Source organism: Cyanistes caeruleus, chromosome 7 (genome assembly GCF_971803275.1).
Source record: "Cyanistes caeruleus chromosome 7, bCyaCae1.hap1.1, whole genome shotgun sequence".
NCBI lineage: Eukaryota > Metazoa > Chordata > Aves > Passeriformes > Paridae > Cyanistes > Cyanistes caeruleus.
In genome coordinates this window covers 21,383,278-21,399,020 of record NC_141707.1, presented here as the reverse complement: position 1 = coordinate 21,399,020, position 15,743 = coordinate 21,383,278, and the positions used below count along the sequence as shown (strand labels likewise).

Sequence of the window (15,743 nt, the reverse complement as noted above, 5' to 3'; positions counted from 1 at the left end):
GTTTTCTGCATGCAAAAATAATTGGTCCTGTCTAACCACTAGTCAGTACATACAACTATTTGTGAAATATCCTGACACTTAAGGACAAAGTAATTACAAAGGTGGTAGCATAACTAGAATAGCCTTCATTTTGTTATGCCATCAACCAATTTTCAGAGTGTTACAATAAGGAATTTAGGACTTAGAAATGCAGACAAAAGCCAAGCATTCATTTCATTTTCTCTAACAGTTGCCTTATTCCACTGAGTAGGAAATACTGTCTGACTCAAATAAGAAAGGTGAGACTAGGCAGCTTTAGAGCTCTCTGTTTCTCTCGTTTACTGATAGTTGTGGAAAACGTGGTGTATCATACATGGATACTTTCAAGTGAAGTGTTCTGTTCTCTTTAAGCACACCCACTCAAGAGTATATATAGTTGCTTAGGCCAAGGAGCAGAATGTGTGTTTGCTTTACACTGCACTTTGATTTTGTAGAACTAATGGTTGAGTGTCTGGATTCCTAAAGCCTTGCCAAGATACAAAAGAGGACAAAATGATGCCTAATGCAATTCACGCTCCTGAAAGACCATGCTGCGTTGTAGAATTAGGAACAAAGTGACGACATGCACATTTTGGCCCTGCTAATGAAATGTGTGCATACTCTCAACCAGCAAGCAGTGGGTAATGGTCTCACGAGGTGATCACCTTAGCAATGCTTTCTCCATATTTATATCTTTATTTCTTTGAAAACCTTATCATTTTCCCCTCACTGAATAATGATGATGAAACATGTCAGTTCGTGCAGAATGTGGCTATAAGAAGGGGAATATTTTATTTTTTGAAGGCAGTGCAGGGTATTCTATTGATCTTTAAACTACCGTGTAGTCTGGATATAAGCTATATGATAGGCTGCCTATCATGCTGTGGCAGCTGATTAAGAGAGCCACTTCTACTAGCAAAGTTTATGAGGATCACAGTACATTTTTTTTGGTCAGAGAATGCTTGGAATTTGCTCCTTAAAATCAGAAATGCTTGAAGTGTAACTTTTAAATTCATACTTTTTGTGGGCTTTTTCTGAAGCACATGTAAGTAAATAGCTCAGCATTCCCATCCACCTTGGGCTTTGAGTCTATTTTTATCTAAATCATAAAACTTGTACATGGGAAGTCAAAAACTGCTAATGGCTGTACCAGGAGGCAAATAAATGTGGAGATAAACAGCCTCAGTTCTCTTGACAATTTACTTATTTATCCCACAGGTTATCACTGTGTGTGTACACATGAATGTATGTAAGGACAAAAAGATCATAACATATGTGTGAGAATATAAGAAATCATTACTTGTATTACTTGTATATGTGGGTTTTGAATGTCTCCGGAGAGGACGACTCCAGCCCTTCCCTGGGCAGCCTGCTCCAATGCTCTGCCACCATCACCATAAAGCTCTTCCTCATGTTGAGATGAAACTTGTGTTTTAGTTATGGCCATTGCTCCTCATCCTGTCACTTGGCACCACTACAAAAGGTCAGGCACCCTCCACTTGGCACCTGCCTTAGTATTCCTTTGCATTAATTATTTCTTATAGGGTAGTTCCTATTTTATTCATAAAAATATAAGGTGAGGTAACGGTGGTAGTGTTTGCTTGTCTGCTTGCTTGTTTGGGTTTTGTTTATTTTTTAATGGCAAGAAATGATGAGGTAGCTCCAGCACCCATTGAATAGTACGGTTGCAACTCATGCGAGACGGAGTCCCGCTTTCTGTCTCACTGCCATGGTTCCCGCTGGCCGAAGGCGCAGTTACCAATCCTGCTATGGGTATTGTGCAGCCGAGCAGGATGGAGCCGTACAGAAGGGCAGTTAGCAGCAGCTCCGGGCACCAGGGAGCCGCGGCAGGCCGGCCCGGCGGGCGCGCTGCGCTGCGGGCTGCCCGGGCAGGGCGGATCCCTCACGCCGGCCGAGGGCGCGAGGGGGGCGCTCCGGGCCCGCCGCCACACACGGACACGTGACCGCCTCATATGGGCAGCATGGCGGCGCCCAGAGCCGCCCGCGCGCTGCGGAGCGGAGGTGAGTGCGCGCCGCCGCTGCCGCCGGGGTGAGGCGCGGGCCCGGCCGCCGCTCTGCCCTTCCCGCCGGCCGCCGCCGCGCCGCTGCTCAGTCGGGGCTCGCTTTGAAATCGAGGAGCGAAAGGTCCCGCCGTGCCTGCCGAGGGCTGCGAGAGAGAGCTCCGCCGGCCGGGGCGCGCTGAGGCGTCCGGGCGGGGGGCGGCGTGTGGCGGCGGGGCCTCGCAGCAGCGGCCGCTGCTGTCAAGTCTGGGCTTCTACTAAGGCGTGTTCCCCCGGCGCTGTGCTCGTCCTGGGGCCGGCACACGGCAGCTCCCGCCGTCCCGGGGACCCCGCGCTGCGGAAGGCTGTGGGAATGTTTTGCTCTAGTTTTGCTGTGGTGGTTTTTGCTGCTGAAGTAATCTGATATAAGTATACGGGTGTCTTCTGCCAACCCGTTAAACTGCAGGACTTCTTACCTGCTGGCACGCCCGTCTGTATAATGGCTTTTCAGGGCCTGTTGTCCCCCGAGCCCTGAGGTTCTCTGGGGAGTACATTTTCTACCACATAACCTTACACAAGTTAAAGTTGTGTGCCCATGTCCTACATCCTTCTTCAGCCCCATGTGCATCTAAAAACCCAGTGTCTGTCGTCCAGTTAAAAGAACCTAGCAAATTAAATTTGTTAAGCCTTCCTGCCTTTTGCTGAGGCATCAAACCTTGATCCAGAGATCTTGGAAATTGGTATACTGATTAAATGCTTTCACCACAGTTCAGAAGGACTTAGGCTAGCCTAAAAAAACCCTTTATTAAAAAAGAGACTAGGAAATTAAAAACTACTTTCCAGTAATCATATAGGGAAGTTATTTGAATAGTCTCTGCCCTGCTAATGTCAGAATTCAAACACTTTCAACCCAAGGAAAAGGCAAACAACTCTTTAGGGTGTGAGTTTTCACAAACCTTTGTGAAATTCTGTATGCTCAAATGCTACATTTCAGGGTGGACTAGCAGTGGGTTGAACTGCATTTTAGCTGTCACCTTTCCTTGAAGAGTATTCAAAAAAATTTTTACAGGTAATGCATAGGAATATGAGTTGAATTTACTATTTTGTAAAGGAAAACCAGGAAGCACCAGAACACAGACACATCATAGTCACTGTCAGAGTTTGCAGTTAGAAATAGTATGGATTGTGTGGTGATTCACTGGCTTATAAATGGTCTGATTAGACATCACAGTTTCAGATATTATCATAATTGAATCTGTGCTACTTTATTGGTAATAAAGTAGAAGACATGAAATAACTGCATCTATATCTAAAATTGTATCTTAGATGATTTAAAGCATAGTAATCTCTTACAGATATATTTATTTAATACAGGTAAATTATTGTAGAGTAGAAGCCCCTAATTACTTATAATGAAATTTCAGGTTTTAGAGCCACAGGGGAATAATTGCTGAGAAGACACTCCTAAAATGTGTTACTTTTGTTTTCAATGCTGATATAATTGGTTCCAGATCTTGCTTCACTAACAATGAATATGAATTCTGTGACAGTCTGTGTGACTTACTGTGGGACAGGTTTTTAAAATCAATTCAGAATAGACTGACAGGGTGATACATCCCTTGCATATGTAGTTTGTGTTCCTAGACTGGCTGTTTGCTTGGTAAGGGGCTGAGCTGCCTCTTCAGCCCCTTGTGGAACTGGGAATTTGTCCATAGACTCCTCAGTGGGGAACCTGAAAACTGCACCTGACTATAGCTATCTCCAGCACGTGAGATGTTGTGTGATGCTTCTTCTTCTGTGACTACAGAGCCTTTTAGAGATGTTTGTTTTCAAAATTTTTCTGAGAATGTTACTCTTTCCCCTCTGTTAGTAAAATGAGGAGGAGATACATAAATGTGGTTTAAAACCTTTTTTATTTTTTATAAAAACAGAGGGACATAGCTGGAGTTGATTCTGTTGCAGTACAGCTTCAAACCCTCACACTTTCAAGTTTGCCCAGAAGTGACGAGTCTCTTCAGAAATGAGTTGGGGTTTGGTTTGGTTTTCTTTCTTTTTTTTTTTATTTTTTTGGGCCATAGGTCACAAGTTTGGTTCACAAGCCTTGTCAGTAATGCATGGTTGAGTATCTTCTGTACTTCATGGTTAGGTTAGCCAAAACTGTGTATATTAAAGGAATAATAAACTCTTCTCCAGCAGGGTATTTATATGAAAATCATCAAACTATCCTGATGAACTACACAAGTTAGAAACATTAGTTGGACTAATGAAGAATGTATAGCAAGTGACTGAGGCAATGTGATCTGGTTTACATGCTCTAGATGGAGTGCAGACATGTAATTTTATATAGTTTTTCTTTCTGGTAAGACATGGCATCTTTGACATTTAGGATGGTAAAACTGGTAACCAACTTTTAAATTGCCATTTTATGTTGGACTCTGTGTTACTGTACAGAAGTGTGCTATGGGGTCTGCATCTGGGAAGTGATTAAATAAATGAAGTACCTGCTTTACTGAATCTTTTATTGAGCAGTATTTCTGATACAGTTCATTTCTTGCATTTTTTTAATCTGCAGACCTTGGTGATGCTCATGGTTTTATAAAATTCAAACTTTTTAGTATTTCTAAGAGGAAGTGAAAGGACTCAGATTGTTTTCTTTTTTTTTCTCTGAAATCAAAGTATTCATTTCAGATTTCTTTTTTGCTGCCATATGCTACTGAATCAGTCTGTTTCCATCTTTCTGATGGTGCATTTTGAAACAGGAGTTATATTTCTTATTAAAAAATGTTATAGCTTGCTCTTTGATGGGCATATTTAACCACAAATTTCAGCATATTAGATACCATTCTCATGTTAAGAATGAATCATAAAAATCTTCTTAGCACTATTAATATTCAAGTGGTAGAAGTATCTCTTTGTCTGTATTTTTCTTACTGTTAAAAAGAAATTCAGAAATGTACAACTCAAACAATTAATCTTTACCTATAGTAATTTCCAGTACTTTTTAAAAAATTAACCATAGAATATACAGATAACAATTTTGGAGAGACTTGACTGTTTCCTGGTATTCCAGACTTAAAATTAAATACATCCTGTATTTCTGATTTTTTTTTTAATGAGAAAAAGAGATTTAAAACTTGTGCAAGAGAGTTTTCAAGATCAAATGTGCATGGCTGCACTGTGCGATATATGAGTTGGGCAATTAGCTGGAAAAAAATATTAATTCACATTTTCCATTAATTTGTAGACAGACTCATGTCTCCAGAATTTAATATTAGCATTATGAGCTGCAAGTGAGGCATGGTAGAAGTTCAAACCATTTGATTGTAGTACACTTTCAACATTTTTTAAATGATCCTAAGGTAGTTTCATCTCTGTCTCGAAAATAATCAGGCAGGCGAGGAATTATTCCCATTTCAACTGTGCAGCAACTCTGGGGAAGACATGCACTTTCATGGTTTGAGGCACGAGAGAAAAATATTCCCCTTTCAATAAAGTGTTTAATTGTTCTCTTCTTTCAGTTGAGAGGTAATGTATTGTTGGCAGCACACTGTGTCTTTTTTTCTTACAAGATCTATCACTTCAGGCTGTGGGTGGATGTGTAGGGTGTGGTTTCTCTGTGAGCTTAGGTTTCTTAGCATTAGCTAAGATTGCCTTTTAATGAAGGAAAGTCATTAGCAGATGTCCTGGACAGCTGCTGAAAACCAGCATTTTCTGCCACATCAACAGCTTTAGTGACCCACACCTACTCTTGTAGCCATTCATTTCAGACTAAGTCTTTTCTCCTTTGGAGGAATGTGCCCATTGCCCTGGCACCAGAGCGTCACCATTGTGGTTACAGCTAAAACCCACATAGAGACAATGTTAATGACAAGTTCCTGAAAAGTACTTAGTTTCAGCTTTTCTGTGAATGTTTGCTCTGCATGCCTTATATCTGGGGTGTCCAGATCCCAGTAGTGTCCTGTAACTTGCCAGTGTTTAGTGTGTGATAAATGTATTAGACAGATATATTTTCATATGCCAGAAGTTAAGGAAAGTAAGCCCAGCCATAATCCTTCAGGAAAAATTGACCTAATTTGGAAATGTATTTTGCATGTATCACTTTGCATTTTGCAGAATTTTCCTTAAAGCATACCTGGAGCTTTTTCTAAGAGGAAAAGTGCTGCTTCCTCTTTCCATTCCTATGCAGGGCTCTGAGACTTTTCCACCATCTGCAGAAGCTTGCTGTACTTGGTGGTCATTCCATGAAGGGCCATTGTCAAGCTTTGTGCATAGGCTACTGACCCTGAAGGAAAATATCAGAAAGCTCTGGGAATGACTCAAGCAAGAAAGTGGGATTCCCCATCGTAGGGAGTTGTCTTGCTGCTGTGCTTACAAAGCAGATTTTAGAGTGCTGTCTCTGTCTTCACAATTGGTCATAGGGATATCTGAGCGAGGACTGTTTGCATGCACAACTTTTACACTGCCTGCCAGATTCTGTTGTCTGGCATTTCCTTACCTGGCTGCAGATGTGGAAGCGAAGTACATAATATCAACATAATACCATGTAATAGGGTGGAAAGTCTGAAATGTAAAGTCATGTCTGTGATTTTAATTCAATATACTCAGTTCACTGCTGCCTCTGGGCAGCACAGAAGGCAAACTTTGTCTCTCCTTAAAGGTGTTGCTTCAGTCTTCAACTCTTCAGGCTCACAGATGCAGTGTTAACCAACACACACAAATCTTAGTGTTGCTCTGCTAAGAACCAAATAAGTGATTTAACCTCCTCTTTACTCATACAGAAAATCAGTGAAATAAAGAATACCACTTCACAATCTTTAGAGATTAAATTAAAGAGAACAAAAATACAGACTTCTAAAATCTGTACTGGAAGATGATTGATAGCTGAGGCTATGTGGAGGATCAAACTCTGAAGTGTCTGGCTACTTGGTCCTTGCATGTTCTGTAACTTGAAACATCAAGAATAGTGGTAGAGTATATGACAGATCTCTGGTGGCCTTTAAATTTGCTTAGAATAATATATAGTGTTTGAGGAGAAAAAATGGAGGATTGAATCAATCCTAAAGAAATTTTGGACCTTAAATAGTGAATTGTTTTGTATTTTAGAGCAGATAGCTTCACTCCCTAAAATCACAGGATCAAGTGTCCCGTGAGCATATAATAAAACTTTTTTTTTGCCTCTGAGATCTCGCAGTGCAGATAGCTAAGGCAGACAAAAGGGGCTGAAATCATGAGCACTAGCTGATGGATGGAGAAACTCTAGCACTGAGGGAGTAATTTCTGGAGGGTTTTGTGGCAGCACAGCATCAGCAGGATGAAACAGGGCCTGAGCCTGCTGCTCCTAAGTTACCAGGCAAGCACACAGTTTAGTAGTACATAAGTACATAAGAATTTAGCAGGACATAAGTAAAGTGGCTTTCTTGATTTAGATATAGAATTTCTTTTACTCAAGTTTTTGCACTGAATTACTCTACCTAGAACAGAAGCTGAATTTAAGGTGCACATAAAAACAACATACCACATATCTATAAAATTTTAGATTTGTGTGTCATGGGTATTCTCTAGCTGTGCAAGGGAAACCCTACTGAGCCAGTTTGGCACACTTAACCTCATTTCTTGTGTGGCTTTCATGTATAGCTAAGTTGAAGTGTAAGATTAAGGCTAACAAAAAATATTTCTATGGTGTTATGGTATATTTTTTTTATTCTGAAAAGGTGTGAATTTTGGCTGAAGTCACCTTGGAAACAAGCTACTTCTGGTTTTGAATCTGTTTTGATGCTAAAACTGCAGTGGAGGTCTGTGTCATGAAATCTAAGCTGGTTTTCCTTTCCGTGATATTTGGATATAGAAGACATGATGTTCTCATTGTGACAGTTGTGAATCAAGAGGAAATTTAAACAAAAACTTAGGAGCTTTTGAACATTCTTCAGTGTCAGTCCTGCTGGTCTACTGCAGTCTGTGATTTCAAAGTAGTACTTGATGGTGTATGCAGCCTGAAAAGGCCTTTTCTGTGCTAAAACTACCGGTAGGATGCCCAGTTACAATGATCTTATCAACTGGGGATTGACAATATTCCTTTTTTTGGTTCCTCCTTCCTTCTCCACCCCCAAACAAGCACATTCATATAGCACTTCAAAATGCACATCTGGTGAGAGTCTTGCTGCCTCTTCTCTTTGACAGTTTGACATGATGATGTGCCACGATGGGTGGCTTGCAGTGCTTCTAGACACCACATCCCAGTGCTGTTGATCTAGCGATACTTATTAGTATGAAAATTTAATTTGAAAATATTTTGAAGTAATGTAGTGGGAGGGGGAGTGGGTTACAAAGCAATGACTTCTTTTTAATGGTTTGTCTATTCAAGCTATGTGTATTTGTCACAGTGATTTCTTTCCTAAGCATTTTTATTTAAAATCAATGTTTGTTAAAATGTGCTTGTTTGCCCAATCCAGCTTTCATATTATCTATGTGAAAAGGCAAGAGAACGTATACAAGGAGCAGTCTGTATGTTGTAAACTCTTTGCCTTACAGTTATTGCATCCTGTAGAAAGAGGCTGTTTGGCTACAGCCTTGTTTTAATTTCATTTTTTAGTTTTCAGTTACACATTTCTGGAGTCTCCCTGACCACTGCTGTTACCTGATGGCGCCTATATTTCATCAAGTTTAGACAAGCAGTCTACCTGGACTTAGGCCCAGAGGAGCTGCCGTAACTGATGAACATGATCCTCTCTGCCTGGGAATTCAAGACCTATAGAACCATGATTCCCAAGGGAATTGAAAGAAAACTGTGTTCAGACCTAGCCTCTTGCTTTTTTTTTTATTTTCTTTGTTGTTTTTATGGAGCATTGCCTTGTACTGATGGGTAGCATACTTTTCCACAAGTGAAATCTGGTACTGGTTTGCTGATGATTAGGAGAAAAGATTCTTTTTAACATACCCTGGAAACAGAAGCAGGAAAGAATAGAGCACACAGAGACAGACATGAGTTGCTGTGACATCTCTTCATTACTGCATACAAATAAAGTGACGAGTTATTAAACAAAATAGCAAAAAATGTTGCAGCATTACTATTATGATGTTGGGTGGTTTTTTACTGCATCATCATTTTTAGGCTTCAAGAGTTTAGTAGATACAATTACATATTTTGATTTTGTTCTTGCATGCTGCTCTTTCATCTGTTTTGTTCTGTTGGAAAAACTGCATTATATAAAAATTGCATATTATTTTAGCTGTAGAATATTATGGTGGAGTTTTTAATTTAGAAAATGTTTTTAGAATTTTTTTCTGATTGCAGAATGAATGTTAGTGTTCAATGTAATTAAATTTAATTGCATTTCCTGCATGTTTTATTTTTAGTTTGCTCTTATATGCCTTTATTTTCTTCGGGAGTTGTATATTTATCATATTTTTTTTAAAAGCATGGTGTTGGCAGTTCAACACAAGGTCAGTTTAGATCAATGAAATAATAAGCTTTAAAGTCTTCTAAATGTGGGGAACTTGTAGTTTCTGCTTAATGATCAGGAGTTGTTTCTTCATGCTGTTTTGGATTATGTGGGTTTATTATTTGTTTTCTTTATAAGTTTAAAACATTAAGATGGGGAAGAGTAATTAAAGACTGCTGCTTTCTTCTTATTCTGCCTTTTATACCCAGTTCAACTGGGCAGGGTAGCAGAGCTCTTCTAGCTACATACATTTTTGCCATGCATTTGTCTTTTGCCGCTTGTGTTTGCTTAACTAACATGTTATACCAGTACATGTAGAGAGACTTTTTTCTTCAATATCTTAAGAAAGAGTGGGGTTTGCTTTTCTGTTAACAGTTTGTCTGACTGACCTATATTTTTAAACATGAGCTGTTTACCCAGGGAGGGGCTATAGTGGCTGGAGAACCTTGCTGAGCTCTGGGTTCACAAATGTGGCGACTGAACAGATAAGGATTCTCAGACTTACATATTTAAATCTAGTGACTAATAAACATCTGAAATAAAGATGTTATTACTAAAAGTACATTATTCATTTTCTCTGTGTAAGGGAATGTAAGGTCTGCTGTAGCACAGTACAGGTATTTTATTGTTCACACCTTCCATGTTTCTCATCTGCTCCAGGTTTGACATTCCTGGTGTTTCTGAGGTTTAAGAAAAATCGTATCAGATATTTTTAAACCTTGGAAAGTTAAAAGTACAATCATGCAGTATAATCCTGTTAAGACTTTTTTTTCCAGTCACCAACAGGGAGAATTGCCATTCTTGAAGGCAAAATTTCATTGAAAGTTTTTAATAGTTAGAGAACACCAGAGGAGTGAAGCTGTTTTCTTGAATTGTGGCAGTACTCAGAGGCCAGAAGCTTCAAGGTTCTGTTGTCTGACATGCAGGAATCTCCTTCTCTGGAGTCTATGCAGCAGTTAGAAATAAATAAGGAGAGAGGGAAAGGTTTCTGCCAGCGCAGAGGCTTTTTCACCATTGCTTGGTGGTGAATCAGTTTAAGAATCTGTGTTGAGTCTCACTTTGGCATCTCATGGACTTCCCACTTCCTGAGGTTGGTGACCCTGGTGGGAGCTAGCAGTCCTTGGGAACTTACCAGCTTTGGAAAAGGGAGGGTCTCCAGCTAGGCTGGCACTCTGCCACTGCCTCACAGTAAAACAAGTTCTCCTACAGCTCTGTGGCTGAAGAGAAGGTATGATCTCAACAAAGAGTGGGGCTCAGGTCCTTCATGGCACTAGGAGTCAGGAGCTAGGGATATTTGGGGCTGGCAGTGTGCGTGGCTTTGGATGAGTCATTGAACTTTCTGTGGTCTTTCTCCACCTACAATGCAGATTTTTATCTTCCTTGCAGGTGCATTGGTTGAGATAAATGAGTTGTTTGTAAAGCACTTTGAAGATGAAAAGCTCTATAAAAATGCTAAGTATTATTACATATGAGCTCTTGAGTGCATAATGGCTGTTTGCCTGCCAGTATTTAAAGTAATTTATAACACATGAAGTATGAAGGCACTGTATGAAGTCAAGTTCTAGTTTCCATTTAAGAAAAGTCATATTGTGTGTTCAGGTCACACCACTGGTCTTTGGTGTTATCTAGGGTGAAAACAGACTCTAGATGATTTTTAAAAAGGAACTGTTTCAAAACATTGAAATTGTGTTATTTTATAATAAGGGTTTCTTCTCGGTTGGTCATTTCTTACCCACTTTATATGACTTATGTTTTGATTGTCAAATTTCGATGTTATCTACCTTTTTTTGTTTTGCCAACTGCTTCTTTTGACACTTACACTTTTGTCTGAGCTATTGTAACTTTTCTCTCCCTGACCCTTACATCTGTCTCTGCAGTTGCTGTCAAAGCTTATGTTCCTCTGCTCAGTAACTCTTGGCACACAGGTTTCCTTAGCCATTTGTCTACCCATCGCTCACTCTGGGGCTTCCACAGCATTCCCACCCTGAGAAGTCTCCTGCCCCAGGCACTCATTGCCAGCCAGCGCTGCATAGTATGGTGCTCTTCTTTAGGGTGCTTCTCCAGAAATGTCACAGTCAACTGCCTGTCAGGCAGGCAGAAACTGCCCAACAACAGAAGGGACAAAGCTGACCTGTGCTTTAGAACAGACCTCCCTGGCTGTGACCTGTTGGTTCACTGTTCTTCAAGCTTATTGAGCATTTTTGTAAGCATCCTCCAGTGGCAACATGGACTCCCATGTAGAAAGCTGAAACAAACTGATAATGGATTTGCTTTCTAAATTAAAGTCTTGCTATCAAATTCCCGGGTTTTGTCAAGTCACAAGTTGAAAAGAACTGTGTATTGTTTGTTATGTATCAGAAATGTGTAGTCAGTCCAGCTTGGATAGTTAAATATTCAATTTAGCCCCAATCTTGGTTTGCTGCATTGGGTTAGAGATGTGATAGAAATGAATACCCCATCTTTAGTAGATTCACAGTCATATGTAATTACTTAATTGCAGTTGCCTTCACATCTAAGATGTGCCATGTAACCAGAATAGTGCATGTTTTAATTGTAGGAGTGAAATGCGAGAGAGTATGCATGAAAATTTGCATACCACAGGGTAAGGTCCTGTAGTTTATTGGATGCAATTTAGGGAGGAAAATATAGTATGTGGCTATGTTTAGTATAATAAGAAGTGTTAGAATTCTCTATTTTGTCATAGTTATTATGTTATGTTGCTATGTTTCTAAAATTATCTAGGAGAAGTGATTGGTAAATGTTACCATCAGGACGGGTCATTGGCAAAGGGCTTTATCTGCATGCTAACTGGCTGTTCCTTGGGGGACAAGGGAAATTTTTATTTTTATTCTTATTTTTATTTCATTTTTTTATTATTTTTATTTTTATATTCCCTCAAGGTACTTCATATTGAAAACACTGTTTGTGTGAAAAACATTGGTAATGTTTTATGATATAGAAACAAGGTATAGAAAGTTTGTTCGTTGTACTTTTAGAGACTACGTCCTTTCCAAGTCAATAATGTCTTTCCCTTCGTAATTTCTGAAGAAAAAGGATAATGTTAAAAACCGAGTGTTCAACAAACTGTCCTGCTGCATGGAAGCCTTAGAAGGGAGAATAAAGGGCTCTTCAGAGCTCCTTGGAGGTCTTTTGGCAGACAAACTCTCTAGCATGCAGCCTGAGAAAACTTCCATGGGTGTTTTTGAAAGGCGCACTGTTCTTTTTTGAGTTTAGATTATAAATAGCCAGCTACTCTAACCAGCTCTATAAAGTGTCCAGCTTTCACATTTTAAAGATGTTTATGTTCAGGTATTCATTGTTAAAACCTTTTTAAAGCTGTGTTTCATTTTAGATCAAGCTAATTTTGAACCATGAAGAACTGTTGCAGTAATGAACACGATCTGAATTTATACATTAATTCTTATGGCATATCAGATGTTCTCTGTAGAAATTTGTATACTTCTCAGATTATCTGTTTCATACTTTCTTGTTCATAAATTTAAATTATATCCTGCCTTATGTATTTTTTAAAAAAGAAAGTCAACAGATGTGGCATAACATTGAAAGAAAATGGCAAGTTTGTTTCTCATATAAATGGTAGCTGTTCGGTCTCAGATTTACTGATAGACACAGGTGAAAATGGACTTGGGCAGGAGCCCAAGTGAATTCTTAGCTTCCCTCCATGTAAAATGAAGATGTTATATGTAAGAAATGGTGCAGTCACTGCAGAGCTGTATTCTGCTTGACTTCTCAGCTCTTGAGTGTACTTATAAACTCATCTAGAGCTGTTGAGTTGAGGTCCTTTTCCACTGGACAAAGTGGGTAGGCATTTCACAAAGACATGCTGGGTTGACACTGAGAGGAGGTGTTGCCCGTAGACATTTGTGCAGATCTGAGCATCGAGTCACACTCGTGCCTCATGGATGAAATAGTATGTGAATGACAAGGCTTAATCTCATTGCCATGTTCTTTTTGAACTAACACCTGTGAAGTGGTTAGGCAGGTCTGAACTCTCTGAGCCATTTCTGGTTGTTCTGCACTGATTATTTAAAACATAATTCCTGAGTCACGGTAGAAATGGGTGTTCTTTAAAGAAGTAAATACTGTAGTGGGTCTTGTCTGGGTTTATGAAGATTTATTCATGCTCTAACACACCCTACTAAATCAGCAGAAGCTCATCTCATGAGAACAGTTCTCTTCTGGGAAATCAAAAAGATCAAAAAGATCAAGTTGTACCAGCAAGAATTATTTTGCTGGTATAACTGTCCCAGCAGCTTTCTGAGTAGTACCATGATGTTTTCTAAGAGTTTTGAGTTGTAGAATACTCTCCTTAACTAATACATGTTTTCTGGCAAGAATGTAATTGCAGAGCAAGCCAAAGACTGCAGAAGTGCCTGTTTCTAAAATATCCTTGATAAAGACAATCTTGTTTTTGTTCATTTGGAGGCTGTTTTGTCCAAATAACTCTTCTGTAAAAGCTGCTTGACAAAATCAGGTATAGAATGAGGTAGCTGATGGAAAGACTTTGGCAGAGCTTGCTGCAACAGTATCCCTAGCTGTGGAAACCAGATGGGTGTTGCAAAACAGATTGGTGGGGTGTTAGCAGCTGAAAGTTCAACCAGATGAAGATAACCTTGGATGTCTGGAGAAAAGCAGCAGTTCTCTCATGTCTCCTCCAGTATGACAAGCCGTGACAGTGGACTACCAATCACTGAAGGATGAGCAAGCACGGCTCAGGCATGGGCATAGGGCTTCCAATGACTGTGCCATTGCCAAGGGAACAGCCATGTCAGAATCAACTTTACTGTAGCTCTTTGCCTATTGAACGCAGATCAGGAGCCTTGACATCTATGAAGTTGTGGCCAGGTCTGTTAGGTTCAAATTCACAGTCACATCACTTTTCAATAGGCTATGCATGTAGATTGAGATAGACTTAACATTTTCTGTGTGAAAAAAATGTGCAGCAGGATTCTTAGCATGTAAGCGACTGAATCTAGAAGTTCTAAGTTGAGTTTACAAATTAGTAATTGATTAAATGGATGTCCTTATAGAGAATTTCATAGGTTACTGCCCAGTTTTGCAGACAAAGTAGCTAAACATTCTCAGGAGAAGTGCCTGTCATATTTTTCTGGCAAGTTAGATTATCTTCATCTTGTGAAAAGCAAAACATTTATTTCCTCTTACAGATTTACTATCTGTGAAGAAAAGACTGTGTAAACCCTTTTCAGTCTAGAAAAAGGAGTTTGAGACCTAAATTCTTGCAAAGACTCCCTTGCTTAATCTGTTGAGCTTAGAGAATCAGACAGTAGAACAGTTCAATAAACCATACAGAGTGAATAACCTGGTGAAGGTAGTTCAGAAATTAGGTATTCTTTTTTTCTCTTTTTTAGCTTAATAATACATCTTTTGAATAAATGAGTCTGAATGTTTGGTACACAAACATTCTGTTACTTTCTGCCTGTTTTACACTTATTTTATTTCCCTTTAGCATTTATTAGAACAGGTTCCCTTTCTACAGAAGGGCTATGTTATTTATAAATTGCCATTTTATTTGCCTTATGCCATATATGAAGTGGGTCGTAGATGGTAGTTACGTGGCTTGAGAATAGAACCCTTAATTTTGATGTGTTTTATAAACAATTGGCAATAAATGGCCTCATCCTGTGTCCTTTGACTTTAGTGGGAGCTCTGACAAGTGTGTTTACGCCAGAAGAAGCCGGCTGCCAGCGCAGCGGAGCGGGCAGCGCGCCTTTGCTTTCAGCACAGTTGTGTGTCCCCGTGCCAAGAATGAATTTTGCTGATTCAGATTTGCTCAGTTTGTCAACACACAGCTCCCATTGAACTTCGCAGGACGAGAATGATTCTTGGCACGGGGCCGTGGACAGCCCAGGGAGCGGGGCCGGCAGCAGCGGGAGCTGTGCGCTGGCGAGGGGAGCAGCGCCCAGCCTTGGCTTCCCAGTTCCTGAGGCTCCCGTCTCCTGGAGCATGTGTTTGATGTTGTTGGGGTGGTGGGAAGAGTCAGTGATAAAAAGAGATTTCCTAGGTTAGTTTTCAAGGCTATTTTTTTTTGTGCGTGTCTGTCTGGATGATTAATGTGAATAGGAAAATACTGTTGACCCATTTAAATCATGTTAGACAACTTCCATTGCTCATCTACATAATGAAATACACACTGAACATTACAGCCTAAGTATAAGAGCCAGCGAACTACAAAAATAATATTTTACTCATTTAGATTATGAAGTAAAATATAGGACATTAGTACTAATGATAGTATTAAATTTTA

The 15,743-nt window shown here is 39.8% G+C and overlaps 1 protein-coding gene across 6 annotated transcripts in view; it reads left to right on the top strand.

Annotated features, from left to right (window-relative positions):
- The first annotated feature begins 1,931 nt into the window (after positions 1-1,931).
- The window catches only part of METAP1D (methionyl aminopeptidase type 1D, mitochondrial), a 44,562-nt gene continuing 30,750 nt past the window's right edge, over positions 1,932-15,743 (top strand). For 2 of the 6 annotated variants that reach the window (XM_086896893.1, XM_086896896.1), the window contains exon 1: positions 1,967-2,040. Coding sequence is in view for 2 of the 6 variants with exons in the window: in XM_086896895.1 (XP_086753021.1) it covers positions 1,992-2,040 (49 nt within the window). In the remaining 4 variants the exon portion in view is untranslated. Of the gene's footprint in view, positions 2,041-15,743 lie in introns of all 6 variants that reach the window. The other 4 variants (XM_086896897.1, XM_086896895.1, XM_086896898.1 and 1 more) reach the window with 4 other exon arrangements.